At 40.1% G+C, this 20,887-nt stretch overlaps 1 protein-coding gene across 1 annotated transcript in view; it reads left to right on the forward strand.

Moving 5' to 3' along the window:
- The first annotated feature begins 15,709 nt into the window (after positions 1–15,709).
- PI15 (peptidase inhibitor 15) overlaps positions 15,710–20,887 on the forward strand; it is a 28,580-nt gene continuing 23,402 nt past the window's right edge. The window contains exon 1 of the mRNA XM_008150324.3: positions 15,710–15,988. Within this exon, the coding sequence (XP_008148546.2) occupies positions 15,716–15,988 (273 nt within the window). The 5' untranslated portion in view covers positions 15,710–15,715. The remainder of the gene's footprint in view (positions 15,989–20,887) is intronic.

Consider the following 20,887-nt stretch of genomic DNA (forward strand, 5'->3'; position numbering starts at 1 on the left):
AATATTGGTTTGCCTTCTCCATCTTGTCCCCAAAGGCATTTGAGACGATTTGTGGAAGTAGTCTAGGAGCCTGCAGAGATCTGTAAAGGTGAAGAGGGTGTGAATCTATGCGATTGGGAACACATCCTGAGCAGAGTCCCAGAGACTGGAGTAGGCATAAACATTGCCTTATGTGGAGGCAACTGACCTGACCAGCCTAGTGTTAGTGGGAAACAGGGATGGATAGTATGATGAAGAAAGGGTTCATATTCAGGCAGTAAGAGTCTTTTGGAACTTTTTAAATAGAGGATTAAGAAGATGTAAAGGTGTTTATGAAATTCTGGAAATAACAGGTTGGTTACATGGGCATAAGGAAAAACTGAAGTCTAATAGTTAAGCATTCATTTGAACATCCCCTATCAGGAGTGCCTAAGATGGGGTGACAAAAGTTCCAGTGGAGAGAGAGAAATGGATATTCATGTATTCATGAAGGGAAAATTGGTAGGTTTTGGCTACATTGCATACTAGACATGAATAGGAGACCAATGGTGAAACTAGTAGAAACAAAAGGTGAGAGAAAATATTTTATAAAGCATGTGATAATTGGTCTGGTATTGTTGGGATTGAAGTTATCTAACAGAAGGTGGTGTGGAGTATGAGGTTGGGATTTGAGTGAGTGGCTCAGTCTGAAGGGAAAGACGTCTGGACAGCTTTCTAAAGGAGGTACTATGGAAAGGTAAGGGTCCCAGGGCCTGGGACTGAAGGCCTGAAAGGGGAAGAAATTAACTGCCTCACCTCCAAAATTATCCTTTTCAGAAAAGTAAGAAATTAAGCTGCAAGTTTGAAGATTTAATGTTTAAGAGAAAGATAGCTCTTATTCTAAGAATGGGAGAGGAGAAAACTAAATTAGAGAATAGGCATACATATTTTTAAAAAAACCCAATGTCTTTATGATGAAATGAGGATAAATTAATCCACCCATTTATTCATTTATGCAGCCCGGGTTTATCATTGTCTTAGGTAGGATGGGAGATCTGAGATGAACAAGAGACACTCTTCAAGTTACCTTATTGCCTAGTGAACAAGGTAAGGATGAAATCAACTGGCAACTCTAACTGCACAAATAACTACAACCTTCTTCTAAATCAGTGGGCCTCATAATACCATAATGCAAATTCTTGAGCCTATGGAGTCCTATTAATTCAGAAAACTGGTCCAGCAACCTTTGTTTTAAAAGCCCTTCAAGTGACTCTAATCTTGCTCAAGTATGAGAATCTCTGTTCCAAGAAAATTGGGGAGCTCCCAGCCCCTACAAGCCTCTGGGGGTAGGTTGGGATTTGGGAGGCCCCTGGGGCAGACCATCTTTGCTTTCAAGGGGTACATAGCAAAATCCATTAGGGTATCAGTGTGCTTATGGGGAAAGGAAATAAAAAAAGTTTATTTTAGGTATCAGACATGCATGCTACCATTGACCTTTTGGACACATATGTTTTGCATTTGTTGCCTATTTTACTAGGGATTCTAAGTTTGGGCATTTTCCATTAGGAAAGGAGAAGGGGGGTAGCATAATAGAGAGCGAGAAGATTAAGTGGTAAGTAAAGCCTTGAAATTTCTTTAAAATATACATTATAATCAGTCACCATTTGGGCATGGAACACCAGCTCTACACAAGGACATCTTTGAATCAGTCAAGACCTTTATTTTCTAGCTTATTGCATTTATAACTTATTACATTATGTTTGCATATTTTATATAAGCTTTAAATGCAGATAAGTTAGAGTGAACCATAATGTGTGTGATCATAGCTAAAGAATGCTAGCCTGGTTCCTTCTTCTCCTTATCTTCCTCATTCCTTCATCCCTTTCTTTTGATTTTCTCCCTAATACTTCCTAACATCTCTTGTTTTCCAAAGACTATTCTCTCCCTACCACTGCATCTTTAAATGGCTAGTACACTTTCAAGGGCTTTAGTAGCATATCTATTTTGAAGATGATATTTACTTCCAGTCTTCTAAGAATATTTTTATTGTTGACAGTATTACAAATGTCCTCCAATTTTCCCCCACCCTTTACCCCCTCTTCCCAGCCTCTGACCCACCCTAGGCCTTCATCACACTATTGTCTGTGTCCATTGGTTATACATATTTGTATATAAGTTCTTTGGTTAATCTCTTCCCATCTCCCCCTCCCCCCCCCCACCCCCTATCTCCTTTCTGAGATCTGTCAGTCTGTTCCATGTTCCCATACCTTTGGATCTATTTTGTTAGTTTATTATGTTCATTAGATTCCACTTATAAGTAAGATCAAGTGATAGTTATCTTTCTCTGATTGGCTTATTTCACTCAGCATAATATTTTTCAGGTTCATCCATGCTGTTGCAAAGGGTAAGAAATCCTAAGAATAGTTTTAAAAGTCTAGTGCTCTTTTGGGGGTAATGTTTTAGCCTACTAAATCTCATGGGATACAGTCTTTGTTTATTTCCAAATGCACACTCTTACTAACCACCCACCTAGAGGTAGCAACATGTAACTAGGGCCTCAAACAAGACATTGCATATTCTGGTTTTGCTTTCCCCCCCTAGATTTGTTTCCACTTCTTCCTCTCATTGATATAGACTTCTCAACTTTATGCCTGCTTCCTTGCCTGGAGTGAAAAGATATATACTAAGTTACTTATTTACATATTAACTAACTCTCTAGTATTGATTGGCTTCTCCACAGAACCTGACCTACAGTATATTCTATGTCTTGCTCTCATGTGCCTCAGAGTCATAAATCCTGACCATTCCCCAGTCCTTAATACTATGGCTCCAAATCCAAGCCTTGATATTTCCAATTGGATATCATTTCAAACTCAACACATACACATTAAGCTTCTCATTTTACTCCTCAAATGGGATTTTCTTCCCAAACTCTTGGTCATAGGTACTTTTTTAAAAAAAAAAAATCCTGGCTTAAACCCTTATTATTGATCTACCTATTAAACCCTATTTCATGACTATATCTAATCACTCTGTCCCACAAAAGTGCTATCTTTTATTTTTGTCCCCTGTCTAATTTCTACCCATTTTCCTTATATGGAAGACAAAATCTCTGTGAAGGCTTTGTTTTCTCCTCCATTAATTTTATTCTTAGCCATCCTTTATATTCACCTCATTTTCATTTCTTGACAAGAAATTCCCAATTAACTTAATATCTGTAGGTTTCCTTCCATTTAAAAATTTTAGATGACTTTCTTCTACTACATAGTACAGGAATATATTTAGTTGTAAATTCAATTCCATAATTTGTAATAATTCAATATATGTCTTATTTCCACAATGAATATATAAGAAGCTTAAGAGCATAGGCTGGCTAACTTTTTATTATTTTTGTTATTATCTTAAGTGCTCAACAAAGGATTAAAAATTGAGAGAGCATCAGATAATTGTTTAGTAATTAATCATTTATTTATAGAAAGCTCACTTTGCTCAAGAATGATGAAATACTATAGAAACTATGAGATCAGCCTTTGCCCTCAGAAAGATAAAGGTTTATATCCCAGTGGGAAAATTTTCTAGCTCTGTAAACTTGAGAAAATTGCCTAATCTCTTTAAAACTGTTTTCTTAGCAGTAAGATAGGAATATATGAAAACTTTCTCATAGGTTATGAATTGTTGTGAGGATGACATTTTATCTTAGAAGAGCTAGTCTCAATATATCATGGAAATTATTATTATCATTAGTTGCTATTATGAAAGAATATTGAGCGATATTTAAAATTAATTTTAAAAATGAATAAGAGCCATATTAAAAGAAAGATAATAATTTAAAATCATGGCTTGCTCAGGTCTGCTCTAACCACGAAGACAAGAGGAGAAACAGTCCAGAGATGGAAGACACTGATGACGCCTTGCCACGCTAGCAGTCAGCAGCTGTGCATCGATTCAGGTTGTCCAGGACCAAACCAGAGAGGTTCGGACCTGCATTGCCACCATCTGTCCATCATCCAGATATCATTGCTGACATGTACACATAAGGAACTATTTGACATTGAAACTGGATCTCAGAACTGCTGGACATTGAAATTGGGACTCAAACGTTTTTTGTTATTATATGTTTATTTCTAGTCTGCAGTTGCAAGATTTTTTAAAGAAAAGAAATGGGGAAAAATAGATATAGAGGTAAAGAACCATTGAACAGACTGTCAAACTACAGCGGGAAGGCAGGGGAGGTTGGGGGGGGGGGGTGCTGTAAGAGATCAACCGAAGGACTTGTATGCATGCATATAAACATAACCAATGGATACAAGACACTGGGGGGGGGGGCAGGTGAAGGCATATGCTGGGGGGTAGGAGAGGCTGGGGGGAGGTCAAGGAGGGAAAAAAAGGGACATATGTACTACTATTTGTAATACTTCAAACAATAAAAAAAAAGATAAGTAATGGGATAAAACGGCAAGGAAGAAAGGGCTGAAGCTATTATAGGCAGGGAAGGTAGTTGTTATAACAATAATGAACATTATCCTCTTTTATTTTAATTCCCATTATTTCTGCATCCAAACTGTTAAACTGATAGTAGTATTGTATCAATAAATTTGGGTCTTACTGGGGTCGATAAAAAAAAATCATGGCTTGCAAAAGAACAGCTAGACCCAGAATATATAACCAGAAGGACAAGCAGATATTCAGTGGTGGGCACTGACATTGACTCTCAGGGGTTTGTTAACCCAAGCAGAAAGGTAACAGTCATTTTCAAGGTTTGCAATAGTCATAAAGGAAAAACACACAAATTTGTCATAGACATGAAGATCATCCTGTTATCTATGGGAAATCAGCTTTTCATGCTGAGACTTATGGTGAAAACACTGGACAGTGCAGTTGGCAACACCCTTAACCAGTATGCCTGGAATGACTAAGAGTGTACTGTTCTCCTCTCAGACGCAGTACCAATGCAGGAGTCAGTTAAAGCAGGACTGAAGCAGGGTCAAAGAAATGTGGCTCTCTGTTGGCATATGGCTTCATCCAGAGATAACGCCAAGATCACAGGTTAACTCGTTGTGTTTTGGGTAAATGCTCAATAATTCAGGGTTTCTCCTCCAACCTCCTACGCAAGATGACATCAAAGGAAGAGGAAATCTTGGATGACTTCATGAAGATAGAACTGTTTAATTCTGTGTCTGTCTTTATGTCTCCTGCATACTAATTTGCTTAAGTGTCAAAGTCTCCTGTATGCCTAGTAGCTGGGCTTGAAACCGTAGTGGGTGAAACGTGAAATCTATCATGCAGGACAGTCCAAATCCAGTGGTCCCCTCTTGCTGATTTGCCCTCAATTCAGCTCTAACTGGTGCCATGGGTCTTCTGAATTTCAATCAGGCTATTCATTCTCACTTTTCACTTGGGCTCTCCAACTCCATCCACCTGCAGCTTCTGTTGCAAGGTTACCCTGTCCCTCCTCTGTCCCCCAAACCTCTCGGCCACTGGAGCATGCTGGAGATTGCTTTCTGTGATACTTGTGATCAGAAGGAATTTTATCACGTCTTACATTTGCTCTTTTCTCCGCTGAAATACGCCACGCTACCGATGCCACCCTTTTACCAGTTGTGAGAATCACATGTTGGTGTGGGATGCCTGCAAAGAGCTCTCCTCCTAAAAGCCCAGATTAGAAGTGAGTCAAAGCCTTTCTACTTTAGGCTTTCTGTTTTGTATACATGAAGTGCCTATCTTTTGCCATCACGCTTTATCTCCCAGGATTATGACGTGAGTGATGAGTTAGGGGCCCAGTGATGGGCAACCTTTTGAGCTTGGTGTGTCAAACTTCGCCAAAAAACTGAGCATAACTCAGATAGTGTGTCACTTTGAGGAAAAAACTAGCTCTAAGACTCTAGTTGCAAATGTTTCATCCTCAGGAGCAGCAAATGTTTCATCCTCAGCATGCGGCCGCGTGTCATCAGAAATGGCTACGCGTGTCAGTGCTGACACGCGTGTCATAGGTTCGCCATCACTGATAGGCTATTGCATCTCACTTCCTGTTTCTCTTCTTACTATGTTCTCTGGGTCAAAGAAGGCTTTCTTTGTCTTCCTCTTCTGTCTAGAAGAGACATCTCTTCTGGGATAACCTGCTCATCCTGTTCCCTTCACTGGGGCCATAGTAGCAGGCATGCTTTGTGGGAACATGACTTAGGGGAAACAGAATAATTATTTCAGTTTGTTATTTTCAGAATATTAACCCATTATGTATAATTTTGCTCAGCTGACTTTTTCTTAACTGTTGATTACCCAGTAGTCCGAGGTTACTCTCAAATGTCAGAAATGGCACATTTTCAAGAGATTTCAGTGCACTTTCCATCCCCCTTCACAAGGGCAGCCTGATTGCACACCTCTAACCATGGTCTTTGTGAATAACAAATAGTGAATTTCATGAAAGATAATCTGCCTAATAGTGCCAGGCATCCTAATACCACCATCTCTTATCTGAATTTCTAAACATTTTACTGGACAGTTAGCAAGACTTTCCCACAAAGTTTATCCAGACCTTCTTCACAGTGAAAGGACCAAAGAGAATTGATGACTCTGGCCAGAGTGCAGATGGCTTTTGGAGAGCCCAAGTTTTTTCTGGCTGTGTGCTGAGGTCCTGGATTAGAAAAAAGCCATGCTGATACAGCATTTGTTCATTTATCAAGTTTAACAAATATCTTTTGAATGCCTTCTGTAGGCAAAGTCTGAAATTATGCCACGAATAAGTGCGTTACAATCTCTTAGTCTAGTTGACCACAGCATGGACCTCTTGGGCTTTATTTTGATATATTCCTGGCACATGGAAAATAAATAGCCAACCCTTGGGTCACTGTACTGTTCTTGTTTTCTAGCAGCAACTTTATCCTAAATATTAGGGGAAATAAATAAGTAAATAATTTTTGTTTTCTAGAATAGAACTTTAGAGATTCTTGTCTCTATAGAGTAACCACATAATTACTGGAGGATTCTAACACCCACGTTCTTTTTTCCTTCACTAAGTAATCAATTGCCATACCCAAACTCCAACCATTTCCCTCTAAATATGTTTGACTCTTCATGTGTTTCACCAGATATATCTGATATTTTACACCTGAATTTATCAATGTAATCGTATGTATTATCTGCTTAGCATGAATATGATTTTTATAACTTCTGGAGACCGATAGTTATACATGCAATTATATAATCTTTTAGACCCAATGAATTCCAAGGGATCTGCAAGCCTCTTAGTGGAGAACAACAGAGCTCTCCAACTGGCTGCTTTACTGATACACACACACACACAGTAGCTGATTGAAGAGTTCCTTCATGCTTACCCTCCTTCAGGGCTGGCAAAGTCCATTAATGGCTAAAGTCTAGTTAAGGTATGAGATTCTCTTTGATCCTGAAGACCCTCTGGTCTTAAGAGCCTTGAGATTATTACCCAACATTTCTGAAGAATGTCTAGAAGAGGTAAAGGAAAGTATGTACCTGTTTTCAGGATTGATCTGATAATTGAAGGGAAGCCTTCATCTTTCACTGGCCCGAAAGAAACCATGGACAATGGTGTTCATGCACTTGGTTTTAAGGCAACAACACAATCCCTGAGATAAGAGTTAAGTCTACCCCCTCTCTATCCAGGGCCAATAAATACCCAGACTATTAACCCATTATATCCATAGCAGCAACTGCTACACACATGTTCACTCGGGGCTCATTTCCTCCATTGAATCATAGGAAGATGAAAACAGCCTCAAGCTCACTAGGACAAGGAAGGCAGACAGGACCCTTTAAAACATAGGAGGCTTATTCTAGAGTGAGATTATTAAGATGGAATGTTCTAGTCAGAAACTCCTATAACATATCCAACCCAATGAGAGAGATCTCAATGTTGTTTCACTTTATCTCCATTTCCCGTTTTGCCATTTGTTTGTTTGCTCACTAGACAGATATACTTTAATCTGAATGGTTTACCAGATTAATTTTAATTAGCTAACTTTTAGTTTAATCAGGTTGCAAATGTATATATATTAAAAGTCAAAAAGTTTTATAAAGTTAAAATAAAAAATAGAGTTATCCCATGTTCCTCACTCTCCACCTATATTTCTGCTCACCAGAAGCAACTGCTTTCACTTCTTTTAATAGTTTCTTTTTGGTAGTTAACTCCTTATTTCCAAGATATAGGCAGACTTCTTGATTTAAAAAAAAAAAAATTAACTATTTTCTAAAACTGTCTTACGGTAGCCGGCCTTCAGGATGACCTTCGATGAGCATTCTCACCTGCTGCTTCATGGCCTTGTGAATTCTCCTCCCACACTGAACAGGTCTATGTGTCTCCTGTAACTACCAGGACCTTGTGGAAATGCTGGTGTGTGACTTCCACAGGTCGGCCTTAAAACACTGGATAGTCTACCTTGCTATCTCGGATTATTCACTCTGGGGGAAGGCAGCTTCAATGCTGTGAGGACACCCAAACAGCTCTATGGACAGGTCCATGTGGTGAAATCCATGTGTGTTGGCCTTTTGCCAACAGCACCAACTTGCCAGCCAAGTGAATGAGCCATCTTGGAAGCTAATCCTTCAGCCCTACTTAAGTCCCAGCCAACATTCTGACCCTGAGCCAGAACACCAACTGAGCTACTCTTAAATTCCTGACCCATAGAAACTGTGAGATAAATATTTATTGTTGTTTTAACCTCTAAGTTTTGGAATAATTTGTTGTGCAATGATTGATAAGTTTCGCTACATTTCCTGTAATAAAAGGTGAGTATTTAGCTCCCTTCTAAGCCCTGCCCCATTTTCTTAATTATACATATTCTCAGTTCTTCCTTCATCCTTCCAATAGAATAATTTCTTAACTTTTGGTTCTCACACTATAGATTGTTTGTATTACTATGTATATAAATATTCATAACAGAGCCACTTAATATGCTGTGATTTTATCTTCTTTCTCCTGCAATGTTTATACATACACAAAATTTTATATGTTTAAAAAGTATACGAAATCTATCAATTTCATTTTTCCTCTTGGAAACACTCTAGATTGAAGCTCTTTATGATTCTATTTCACTATAGACTGGCTTTTCCCTGGGCTACTACAACATTCTCGCCTTGAGAACTCCCTTAATCATCATCATGGCAATCCACTGTTCTAATTTTGTAGCATCAATTTTTTGGATTCCATATCTACCTCCTTCTTGATTTATTCCTGTAGCAAATTCTTCAATAGCTTTCCAAAAACGGTACATGAATGGTAATGTTTGAAAACCTTGTATGAATATAAACAATTCTATTCTACTCTTACATTACATATTTCACTGAACAATTCCTCCTTATTATTTTGTATTATTTGTTTATTTTAGAATCAAACTGAATCAGAGACTTAAAAGAACTGCTTCAGAAACATGCTTTTCAGAACCATTTCTGATGAGAAAGCTCAAGTTTGGTCACACTTTTAAAATTTTTAATTTTTATGCTATTTCAGTGCAGAAAACCAAAAAGTGCTTTTTTTTTTTTCCACTTGAAGAAAAATAAGCACAGAGAAATTGAAATAATCACACAAATATCATTATGCAATATTTAGTTGCTAATTATTTTTTGTAAAAAGACCATAAAAAAGAGATGATGAATTTAAATACAGATACTTGAATATGGTTTCATAAAACTATGTAATAAAATTATAATGGAATATATGCATGAATGGCATTACATATGTATTTTATAGAATTCCTCAAAAATATTTTGAAAATGTAGTATTTTGGTATTACATATCATAATTATGTTTATTATATAATATATAAAATGTATATATTATGAATATGTAATACATAAGAGTATATCTATACTAGAGGCCCATTGCATGAAGATTCGTGCAAGAATAGGCCTTCCTTCCCCTGGCTGCTGGCACCGGTTTTCCTCCAGCACCTGGGACCCAGGCCTTTGCTCTGGCCGCCGCTTTCTGCCTTTGCTCTGGCCGGAGCCTTTAGTATTTGCTTCAGCTGGAGTGCTGCTCCTGTAGCTCCCTCCACCCCCTGCCCTCCCCATCACAGCAGGCATCCTGCCCTGCCCGGCCACTCCGAGCCTGCATATGCAAATTAACCTGCCATCTTTGTTTGGTTAATTTGGATACTCACTCCTAATTGGCTGGTGGGTGTTGTGGAGGTACAGTCAATTTGCATATTTCTCTTTTATTAGTGTAGATATCCTATATAACAAAAACCTAATATCTAAGTGTCCGGTCATCCATTCAACCAATCAAAGCATAATATGCTAATGATATGCTAAGGCCGCTCAACCACTTTCTATGACGTGCACTGACCACCAGGGGGCAGACGCTCCGACTGGTAGGTTAGCTTGCTGCTGGGGTCTGGCCAATGGGGACTGAGCGAGATAGGCCGGACATGCCCTGGAGCCCTTCTGCAGTCCTTCCCTAGCTGGCCAACCTCCCATGTACCTCCCTGGCCCTGATCGTGCACCAGTGGGGTCCCTCGGCCTGGCCTGTGCCCTCTTGCAAGCTGGGACCCCTCAGGGGATGTCCGAGAGTCAGTTTCAGCCTGATCCTGCAGGCCAGACCGAAGGACCCCACTGGTGCATGAATTCGTGCACTAGGCCTCTAGTGATCTATAACTAACTATATGTAGCATATATTTATCTATAGTATTAATTAGATAAAGAACTTGAAATTTGAAATATTTTGTATGCTTATTCTGCATATTTTCTTTTTTTCTAAGAAAATGTTTAATAAGAGTTTATTTGAGCCAAAGTTCTGCACGTTTTCTGAATCCAATAAATTCATGATCATCTAATGTGTATTTCTACAGAGTAAAATGTAGAAATACACATTCGACACCAAAACTCTTTACCATTCTTGCAAAGCTTCCACTTTTCATCAAATTACCCCCTATATACACTTTAGGTTGATTAGTGGTTATAAATGACTAAATATGTTTTTTAAAAAAAGTTTGCAAAGGTCTTTTAGGCATCTATATGAGACTTATAATTAAGTAATAAAATAATTTATTAAAGACAGGTTAATGCAGTGTTATCTTACTGTTTGCTAAGATCTTTTATCATATACATATCAGAGGCAGAAAGGCTGCCACCCCACCCAATGAACAAACACACCTGGGGTGCTGACTTACTGAAGCTAACAGAAAAAAGAGAGTGGTTAATTGGCCTTGGTGTGGCTGGAGTAGAGAAATAGATAAAGAAGGTTGCAGCAAATAAGGCTTAAAAGGTAAACTGATTATTTCCTCAAGGACCTTGTAAGGCCAATCATGCACTTGAACTTGATCCTATGAACAATGGAGAGCCAACATAGTTATCTGTGATTGAGTAAAATTATTCCATTTGATTTTTAGGATGGTAACCAAAGACAGCATTGATAATGCTTGAAAGGAAAGACATTAGCGTAATCCTAGATAAGATAACAAGATTAACTTTAAGCAATCATAATAATAATAAAAGAAAAAAAAGGGGTAGATTTCTGAGACATTTCAGTGATAAAAATCCCATGTTTTGCAGAGCCGGTAGATTTATTTAAAAACAATTTGAGAAAGAATGAGGAAAAGAGGAAGATTTGGGCTTGTGTCCTGGGGATGACCAGTCAAGTTATAGTTTCTGTTTATATGGAGCATTGCAATTTACAAAACACTTCTATTTATACTGCTTTCCATTGTCTCCACAATCTTGTGATAAATTCATATGCATTCAATAATAAATAGGGTTTATGAAGCAAGCTTACAAAGGCTCTGACCACTACTGAATCATTTCTTTGCGAGATGTGATACCAAGTCATCTTTTTTTCCTTATTGACTTAAGTTCTCCTCTTCAAAGATACTTGCATACCTGTATTATATTTGATTCTTCCCATGATATCAGACAAATGGACTTTCACAAAGAGCTTATTTAATGGGCATGTGTGTTGTAGGTGATATCTGTTGTGTTTCTGAAAAAATTTAGACAGTATTTCTCAAACTTTGAGCATATGGATCATCTGAAGATTCTGGTAAAATGCTGCTTCAGACTCAGTGGGTCTTGGATGCCTGAAATTCTGCATTTCTAACAAACTCCCCAGGATGTCAATGCCACTGGTCCTTGGAACACATTTTGATTAGAAAGGATTTTGACTAAAGCCACACACACACATCAAAGTACCTTTGCTAAAGCAGGTATGCCACTCTGAGACAATTTCAATGTACCTGATTTCGATTTTAAAATCCCAATCACTTTCTCACAGGTTTCAAGGTGGATATTACTGGCTGCCAAGAGTATACATATTTCCTCTGGGTAATATAACTAAATGCATTCCACTTCTGCCTCCGTTGGCAAGCATTTCCTTGAAGGTTTCTAAATATGTCAGTGGTCTTTTCAAGAAGAGATCTCATAAAGAACGACCTCATTGCTCCTTGTCCATTAATAGCTCTTTCACTGACAACTTGGATGCATGCCTCTTAATTTTGCAAGTATTTTAAAATTAAAATTATGTTCAAAGCATTTTAAATACTTCTTCTGGCAATAACATCTGCCTGGAAGCAGAATCCTGAACTCTCCTCCCACAGGTCTTTTTATTTTTTTATGATTCCATAGCCTTGTGGGTTTACTTAATAGTCCCAAATTCCACAATGTAATCCATGTGTGCTGAAAGATATCTAAAATCATTGACATGCCTGAGGGTCTTAAGATTAAGCAACTATCAGATCTGCCCTCATGTAATTGGGCATGTTTAGGTTTATCTCAGAAATCCCCTCTTTCTTCCGCCTCCTCTTTCCCTCCACTCTCTTACAGTAAACCCATTTGTGGCTCAGACAAGTTTCTCCAGGAACACTTTTTTTATTCCCACGGAAGTCCCTCAAGTCAAATCCCAAGAGATAGAACAATACCTCTTTATGTGCATGACAAAGGTTTGACCTTGAAAGCAACTGGTGATATGGATGAGATTCTAAGCAAGAACTCAGCCACCCTGGAGAAAGAAAGGCTCATGTTTAGGCATTAAAAGCCCTATTGTCCCCTATATGCTGGACTGCTGTATGGCATATGTTGGAAAGTATAAACCCTTGAGTCCAATAATTACAGGCTGTTGTTGTTCCTTGTGATTAAGCTCCTATCCCAGTGGTCGGCAAACTCATTAGTCAACAGAGCGGCAAACCGACCACTGGTATAGGCTAATCAGCACTGTCACTAATTTCTCAAAATGTCTTGGGACCTTTGAGCTGGAGACGGCTCATAAAGAGTATGTTGTCTAACCTCCTATTCAATTCAGAGATCTTTAACACAACATCCTTGAGATTCATTCAAGGCACCACGAGTCCTTCCTGAAGGGGTGAGACCCTAGCTGGACAGCTCCAGCTGTTAAACATCTGCAGCTGTGAGCGGTCACGTGCATTTCCTCCAGCGGCTCGGATGTTCCACACTCTTCCTATTCACCTCCTGCCCTTACATGGTCTTGCCTTTTCAACACCACAGTGCTAAGTCTCATTTACAGCTTTCAGTATTGCAAATGGAGCTTTCCTAAAATGACTCCACTTCAGTGAAAAGCTTGATACTCATCAAAATATAGCAACACCTGAGCTTTGACACCTGCCATCAGACATCCCTCCTGGCACCTCGTCACTGTACTTGGAACTTCAGTGGCACTTCCCGTTTCAAACATGGTTCTGCTCTCCTAGGGAGTTTGATGAAGTCAGCCTCACCATGAATATGCACCTTGCCCCTCCCGCTTTTAGATGCACTAATAAAGAGTTAAAGAACACGCATCAGGCCACACATATTGCTGGAGATCCAACTGGGAATAGAGCCCAGGAAACTTGGCTCTCAGTCTGGTGTGCTTCTAACCACATGACCATCATTTCTGACGGCTGTGAATTCACATAGTACTCCTCCTGCAGAAACATGCCGGAGACCAGCACATCGGCACCCTGGACAAGCCAGTGCATTAAGTAAACGGAATAATGTGTATTTTCCAGGATTCCTGTTGCCACTCACTGTGAATGGGCCACATTTTGTTAATGTCACCAGGACCCATGGCATTGCCGAGGGAGCTGTCATTACAGATTGTCCTGATATTCCCGTTCTTGGCTCTTGTCTTGCCGGACACGGATTTTGCTCCCAAGGCATCTTTCTAAGAAGGCACTTCTGACTGCTGGCGGTGGCGGCGGCTGCTGCTGCTGAATTCCTCATGGGCTCTGTGCTGTGCCCTCCAATACGCTTCCTGAGAGGCTGAGCCACTCTCTGCTTAAAATTTCAACTATATGCTCCTAAACCTGAAACAGATGTTATCTTGGCGGCCGTCCTTTGCCATGGGCTTGTCTATTTGCATTACATACAAGGCAGGTAATTTGCTGCCTCACTTTGTAGAGAAAGAAAAGGGGGCGGGGGGGATGAAACAAAAGAGAGAATAAATATAGAAATTAGAGGAATAAAGCCACATGGAGACAGAGAACTACCACTTGAGCATCTATTATCCTAATATCATATGCTATAGCTTGGCTACCACTGACTTGCCTGGCATCTCTCTTGAATCATATTTGTGGCCACCCAGAGGAGCTATGGGAGCTGATCTTTTGATTTAATATCAGCTTGCTCTTTTCAGCTCCCCTGTCACTTACCATCTTAAAAAATGTACTCCTTGTTACTCAGGCATCTGTGTTTTCAAGAACTCACTTTTTTTTCTTTCTTTTCTTTTCTTTCTTTCTTTCTGTATGGGAACCAGGAACTAGAAACTATTAAATGGGGGAAATTAACCACTCACAGTAAAGGTAGAAGCCCAAAGAAAAAGGGGTTTGTCTTTTATGGTTTGTACTTTGTAAGCTGTGGGTGTGACTCAATTTCCTCACCACCCACATAAAAAAGGTTGCCACCCAATCACTGTTTTTTTTCTTTTTTTCTTTTTCTATCCCAAACCCCTCCCCTTTGATTTTGGCTGGGAGAGACCCTAAGAAAGACTGCCCTTTCTGGACGTTGCCGACTGTGACATATAAAAGCTGTTAGCGGCTCCTGTAGCCAGCAGCATTTAAACCTCACAGACTTTTACTCTCTCAGAGTTTGTAATAAGACACACTCCTCTTACAAGAGTTCATACTACAACTTAGCAAAGACTTTACATTTTTGGAAGAACAAAATATTCACTTTGGCATTGTGCAGAGGTAAGCTATTTAGCTCAACAAGTTTATTTTGCATGCATTGATTTTAAAGTAGCTCACACTTTAAATTTTTTTTTTTTTTTTTTTACTTTTAGAAATGAGTTTGGATGGTTATGGCTCGTTTGTATGTTTCTCTCACTTGATGTCCAAATGTGTCTGGGAGACATCAGCACATTCTCTGCTGTTACCTGCAATGCATTTTTTTTTTTCCTCTTCACTCTCCAGATGAATTTTAATTTCTAAAGATTTCCATCTGAAGATACATATGCATTTTGTGGTTCAGGAATTTGGGACAAATGGCTCTCATGCTCACATGCATTTTAGGGTTAGTAGTCAGACAGTGAATTTTTCTCTAGCTGTAGGAAATTCCTCTTAGGAGTCTGCCTCATTAACACCAAGCAAAATGCAAAGAGGCTACTATAGGTTGTCTCCTGGGCTTGAATTCAACATGTGTTTGGATTTTTATTTTTTTTTATTTTTTTGAGGAAACCAAAGCAAACAATGCTCCCAAATAATAACCTGTACCTCCATATTCTCTGGCCCATGTCCCCCCCTTCCGTAGACCTAATTCTACCTTTCTGATTTAAAGCAAAGGAAACTCGGCGCCTCCCTCCACCCTCAAAATGACAGCAACCTCTGCCGTCAGCGGCGCGCTCCTGTTCTCCCTTCTCTGTGAGGCAAGTGCTGTTGTCTTACTCAATTCCACTGACTCATCCTCGCCAACCAATAACTTCACTGATATTGAAGCCGCTCTGAAAGCTCAGCTCGATTCTGCGGACATCCCCAAAGCCAGGCGGAAGCGCTACATTTCGCAAAATGACATGATCGCCATCCTTGACTATCACAACCAAGTCCGGGGCAAGGTGTTCCCACCGGCCGCCAACATGGAATACATGGTAAGAGGACTTTTTCTTTACGTCCTGGGTGAGAAGGCTTTGTTCCCATCGCACATCAGAGGGACCCAAGGAGTGCTTGTGTGAGATACGGGGGCGCTTTTTAACCTACCTACCTACAAGAAGTGGGAATTTAAACCATAACCTTGTGTGCCCGGTAAGCTTAGGCGCTGTCCCAGTTACAGAATGAAAGGGGAGGGTTGGGGGGGGGGGGGGCGTCTCATGAGCTTTTGTGAGTTCCAGAACCATCGATGCATCAGGTCTTATAGAAGAAACAAAGGTAAAGAGGGAGGTGTGTTGACTGGTCACAGTTGGAAGGTCCCCTTAAAAAAAAAAAAAAAAATCATGGAAAATGTTGGGGGCTTTGTTTAGCTAATAGCCACATGTCCCAGTTAAGACATTTATTGAAAATGAATTTTTTTTTTCAAATTATGGGTTTCGCGGGCATGATTTATTGTCTGGGTAGGAGTCCTTTCCCTTTCTTGGACAGAGCGCCTTCTGATGCTCATGTGCGGTGCGCTGGGAACACGCTGCTCTGGCCTCCCGGTGATTTAGTGCTTTGCCCCGCAGAGAAGCAGGGAGCCAGCGTGCACTGCCTTGCGTGCTGTTCCAACTTGCTCTGAACACATTCTTTGCTCTCTCTTCTTAAAATAGGCTCCCTGTGCCGAAATCATTTTACTGAGAATGTTTCAAATAGGGATGGCATTGAAAGGATAGATGTCTCTTTAACGTTTCCTTTTGGTTTTGAATTGATGCAAGGTTATGGTTTAAATTCCAGCACCTTCCAAGAGCACAGCTTGGAGCCTTTTTAAGGGAACGGAGACCACCGATATGTTATTTCTAAGATGGGGTGTGTGTGTGTGTGTGTGTGGCGGGGGTGGTGGATATACCACTAACAACTTTTCGTAAGTGCTGACCTAAAATTTTGGGATTCCGATCAGATGATAAATTCCATCTATTTTATTCAAGTCTGCTTTTGAAGCTGGACTAATTGCAGCTATCGCTGTCAGAGGGCAATCAAAGGCTTGCCAAGCGTAGGAGAGTCATAGTTCATAGAAGTGCAATTTACTCTATAAAAATGCATGTTCCTTGGATTTTTAAAGAAATACGAAAAGAAGATGTAACCAGTCCTAGTGCATAAGGGGCAATACAGCCTCATGATTAAGACTGTGGATTCTGGAATCTAAAAGTGTGGGTTTAAACCCCAGTCCTGGAATATAAGCTGAGTGGATTCACCCCCTCATTCATTTTCATCATCTCTAATATGAAGCTAAAGGTAGTATCTGCCATACAGGGTTGTTATGAGGAATGTGTAAGGTGAGTGGTGGAGCAATTAGACCAAAGCCTACTGCAAAATAGATGTTCAATAAACATTAACTTTCATGGGTTTCCATGAACTTCTTGTGAAAGGTGCCCAGCGAAAACCTATTCAAGATCTAAAGTAGTAACAGTTATGCACATTGAAGAGGTGTTTCTAGAAGGTGACGTATAGACACAGAGAGAAGAGAAACAAATATGTTTTCAAAATTACCCTCAATTATGGAGTAATATGCATAAGGTTCGATTAAACTCAGAAAGGGGTAATATCCAGATTGTGGGTTTAGGGTGGGGATCACATTGCTACGCAGTCTGAGACTCAAGACAACTGAACAGGCTTTGGAGATAAGCTCATCTGGGTTGAAATCCTAACTCTGCTGCTTACTCTGTTGTCTTGTATATGTGACTTATACTGCTGAGACTCAATTTTCTTATCTGTAAAATGGGAATGATAATTTACATAAGAACCCATCAGTACATAATGCAATTCACTATTTTTATGATATGGAGGGAAGAGGAACCATCATGAATAAAGGCATAGGTTGGGTACAACACAGTAGAAATAGAATGAAGAAAGCCACATTTTTCTAGTTATATCTCTCCCCTCTGATCAAGAATTAATTCATTCCACATGTTATTTATTTAATTGCTTCAATGTGCCAAGGACTTGGTTAATTGTTTCCACAGATGACCTCATTTGACAGCTCACATTTTCCTTGTGAGGTTAAGACTGTGGTCTTCCTTTTACCCTTGAAATCACTGAGGCCCAGAGAAGTTCATGAATAGGCCAAGGTGGTGTGGGTTGTTACCCATATGGAACCGGATCACTGGGATTAGCATTTAGGTCTGTGTAATTTCAAAGCCCATGCTTGTACTGGGAGCATCTATGCATTTAGATCTAGCAAACATTCTACTGGAGGAAACCCCCAGAGATATTGGGATATCTTTGTGTCCTTCTTCACATTGCCAGCTGAAATCCTATAGCATTCATATTTTATTTGCCATTCCCCTCTTTTTTTCAGATACAGTAGCTATTACATACAATTTACTTTTTAAGAACCAGATACAGTGCTGGTTAGATGATAGATGCTCTACAAATCCTCCTTGACTCAGGAAAGTTAATGAAAAATAGTAGTTAGAACAGTTAAGTCTTATAAAGCAATGTATGACTGTCTTAATTATCATGTTAAAAATTGCATTTAACTCTAGCCAGTATGGCTCAGTTGGTTGAGTGTCATCCCATACACCAAGAAGTCACCAGTTCAATTCCTGGTCAGGGCACATTCCTGGGTTGCAGGATTCCTCCCCAGTAGGGAGCATGCAGGAAGCAGCCAGTAGGAAGGGATCATGTTCTGAGCTTGCATCCATGCTTCTCTCTTCATCTCCCTTCTTCTCTCTCTCTCTCTCTCTCTCAAATAAATAAAAATGTATTAAAAATAAACACTGCATATAGTTCATTTGCATAAGTATTTATTAATTTAATACATAGGCCCTATTCTAAGCATTAGGGACACATTCATGTATAAAACAGACACTCCTTAGCCATCTGGGGTGGGGAATCAGACAATAAACAAGATAAATATATAAAGTTCACAGTACATCAGAAGATAATAAGATTATGAAGAAACAGAAAGCTGATTGTGATGAGGTTGTGACATTTCATAATGTGGTCAGAGAAGAGCTCAGTGAGAGTATCCTGGAGAGAGGGGAGGGAGGGAGCCACACTGATAGGTGAGAGGTCATTCCCAGCAGAGGGAAGAGTAAGGAAGGACCAAGGCCCTGAGACAGGAAAATATATTAGTTCCATTAAAAAGTATCTTCCTGTTGTGAAACTGTAGACCTCCCTGAATAAACTGACCCATGGAAATAATTTAATGGGCCCCTCAAGAAGACTCAGAGAAACTATTGAGGGAGTTACAATATAATAGATAGCTTGTAGGTCAGGATGTAAGTGACTTTAAGCTCAGGTGAAAAATGAAGATCTCAATTGAACAGTTATCTTTGTCTTAACTTGTTCAACGTTGATTTGGATTGTGAGCAATTTGAAAATGAGTTCAATTCCCAGCTCTACTCTGTATCTCAAAGACTTGGGACACTTAGCTCACTATGGCCCCCAGCCATGGGTACAAATTGTCCCCATCAGTGAGTTATATCACCATGGGAGCCTCGTGGAAGGCGGTCTTCAGCTCAGGGCTTTTCCTAATGGCACCAGATTGATTGGTAATCTCTCTCATCCCAGCTTCTCTCTCAGAACCTTTTCCTATGCCATTTCTTCTTCTTCTAATGTTTCCTCATTAATGTCTGCCATTATCTATAATCCTACCCTTCAAGTTGTAATCAGAATGCGTGTCCTTTGTTGATATTTCCTATGATCACAACCTCATTTGATTTCTCCTTTGAAGCACCATAACCTATACATCTATTATACTGCTCTCATCAAAATCGAACTGGATTTACAGTTATTTGTATATTTCTGAAAACTTCTTCATTTTAAGCTTTCAGGGTGCTAAGTCTATGTTTAATCATCCTTTTATCTCTATTTTTAAGTAGCATTAATTTTGATATGACAGTCAACACTCCTATCTATGGGTTCTCCAACTATGGATCCAATCAACAATAGATCAAATATATTTGAAATAGTCTATTACATTGTTACTGACATGTACTATATTGTTAGACCTATAATAGACAGACTTTTTTCTTGTAATTATCCCTTACATATTATAGTAAAACAACTATTTACATACCATTTACATTGTATTAGGCATAATAAGCAAACTTGAGGTGATTTAAAATATATGGAGGATGTGCGTATCTTATCTGCAAAGACTAGACAATATATAATAAAAGGATAATATGCAAATCAACCAAACTGCAGAATGACTGGTCGCTATGATGCCAACTGACCATCAGGGGACAGATGCTCAATGCAGGAGCTGCCCCCTGGTGGTCAGTGGGCTCCAACATGGGGAGTGCCACTCAGCCAGAAGACGGGCTCACAGCTGGGAGTGCAGCAGCAGTGGCAGCACTAAGGATGTCCGACTGACGGCTTAGGCCCACTCCCCACAGGCTCCCAGACTGTGAGAGGGTGTAGGCCAGGCTGAGAACCTCCCCCACCATGAGTGCACAAATTTTATGCACCAGGCCTCTAGTCCTAGCTCATAAAAGAGTAATATGCAAATTAACCATCACTCCATCACAAAGATGGTGGCGCCCATAGCCACAAGATAGCAGCGCCCAGTCCTCTCAGCCCCACCGGAGTCCCCAAGTCCCGGGGGGCAGCTGCTGAGAGTGGGCAGCCTGAGCGGCCTGGCAGAATGCTTGCTTTGTCACCATGGCAACAAGGCAAGTGTTCCGCGCCCGGCCACGGATGGGCCTCTGGCCAGGCTGGGGCATGGAATGCTTGTGTAAGAAGAGAAGGAACTGGCAAGCTGAGCAGAGTCGAGTGGCCCCCGACTCCCAGGCAAGGTCAAGTTCAGGCAGCCAGAGGGTAGACGGGGTGGAGGATAGTGTGACAGGAGGGGCTGGTGGCGGAGGCACAGGGGTGAAAGCTGGCCGAGAAAGAGGAAGGAAGTCCTTTATCGG

The sequence above is a fragment of the Eptesicus fuscus genome, chromosome 19, assembly GCF_027574615.1.
Source record: "Eptesicus fuscus isolate TK198812 chromosome 19, DD_ASM_mEF_20220401, whole genome shotgun sequence".
NCBI classification, from domain to species: Eukaryota; Metazoa; Chordata; class Mammalia; order Chiroptera; family Vespertilionidae; genus Eptesicus; species Eptesicus fuscus.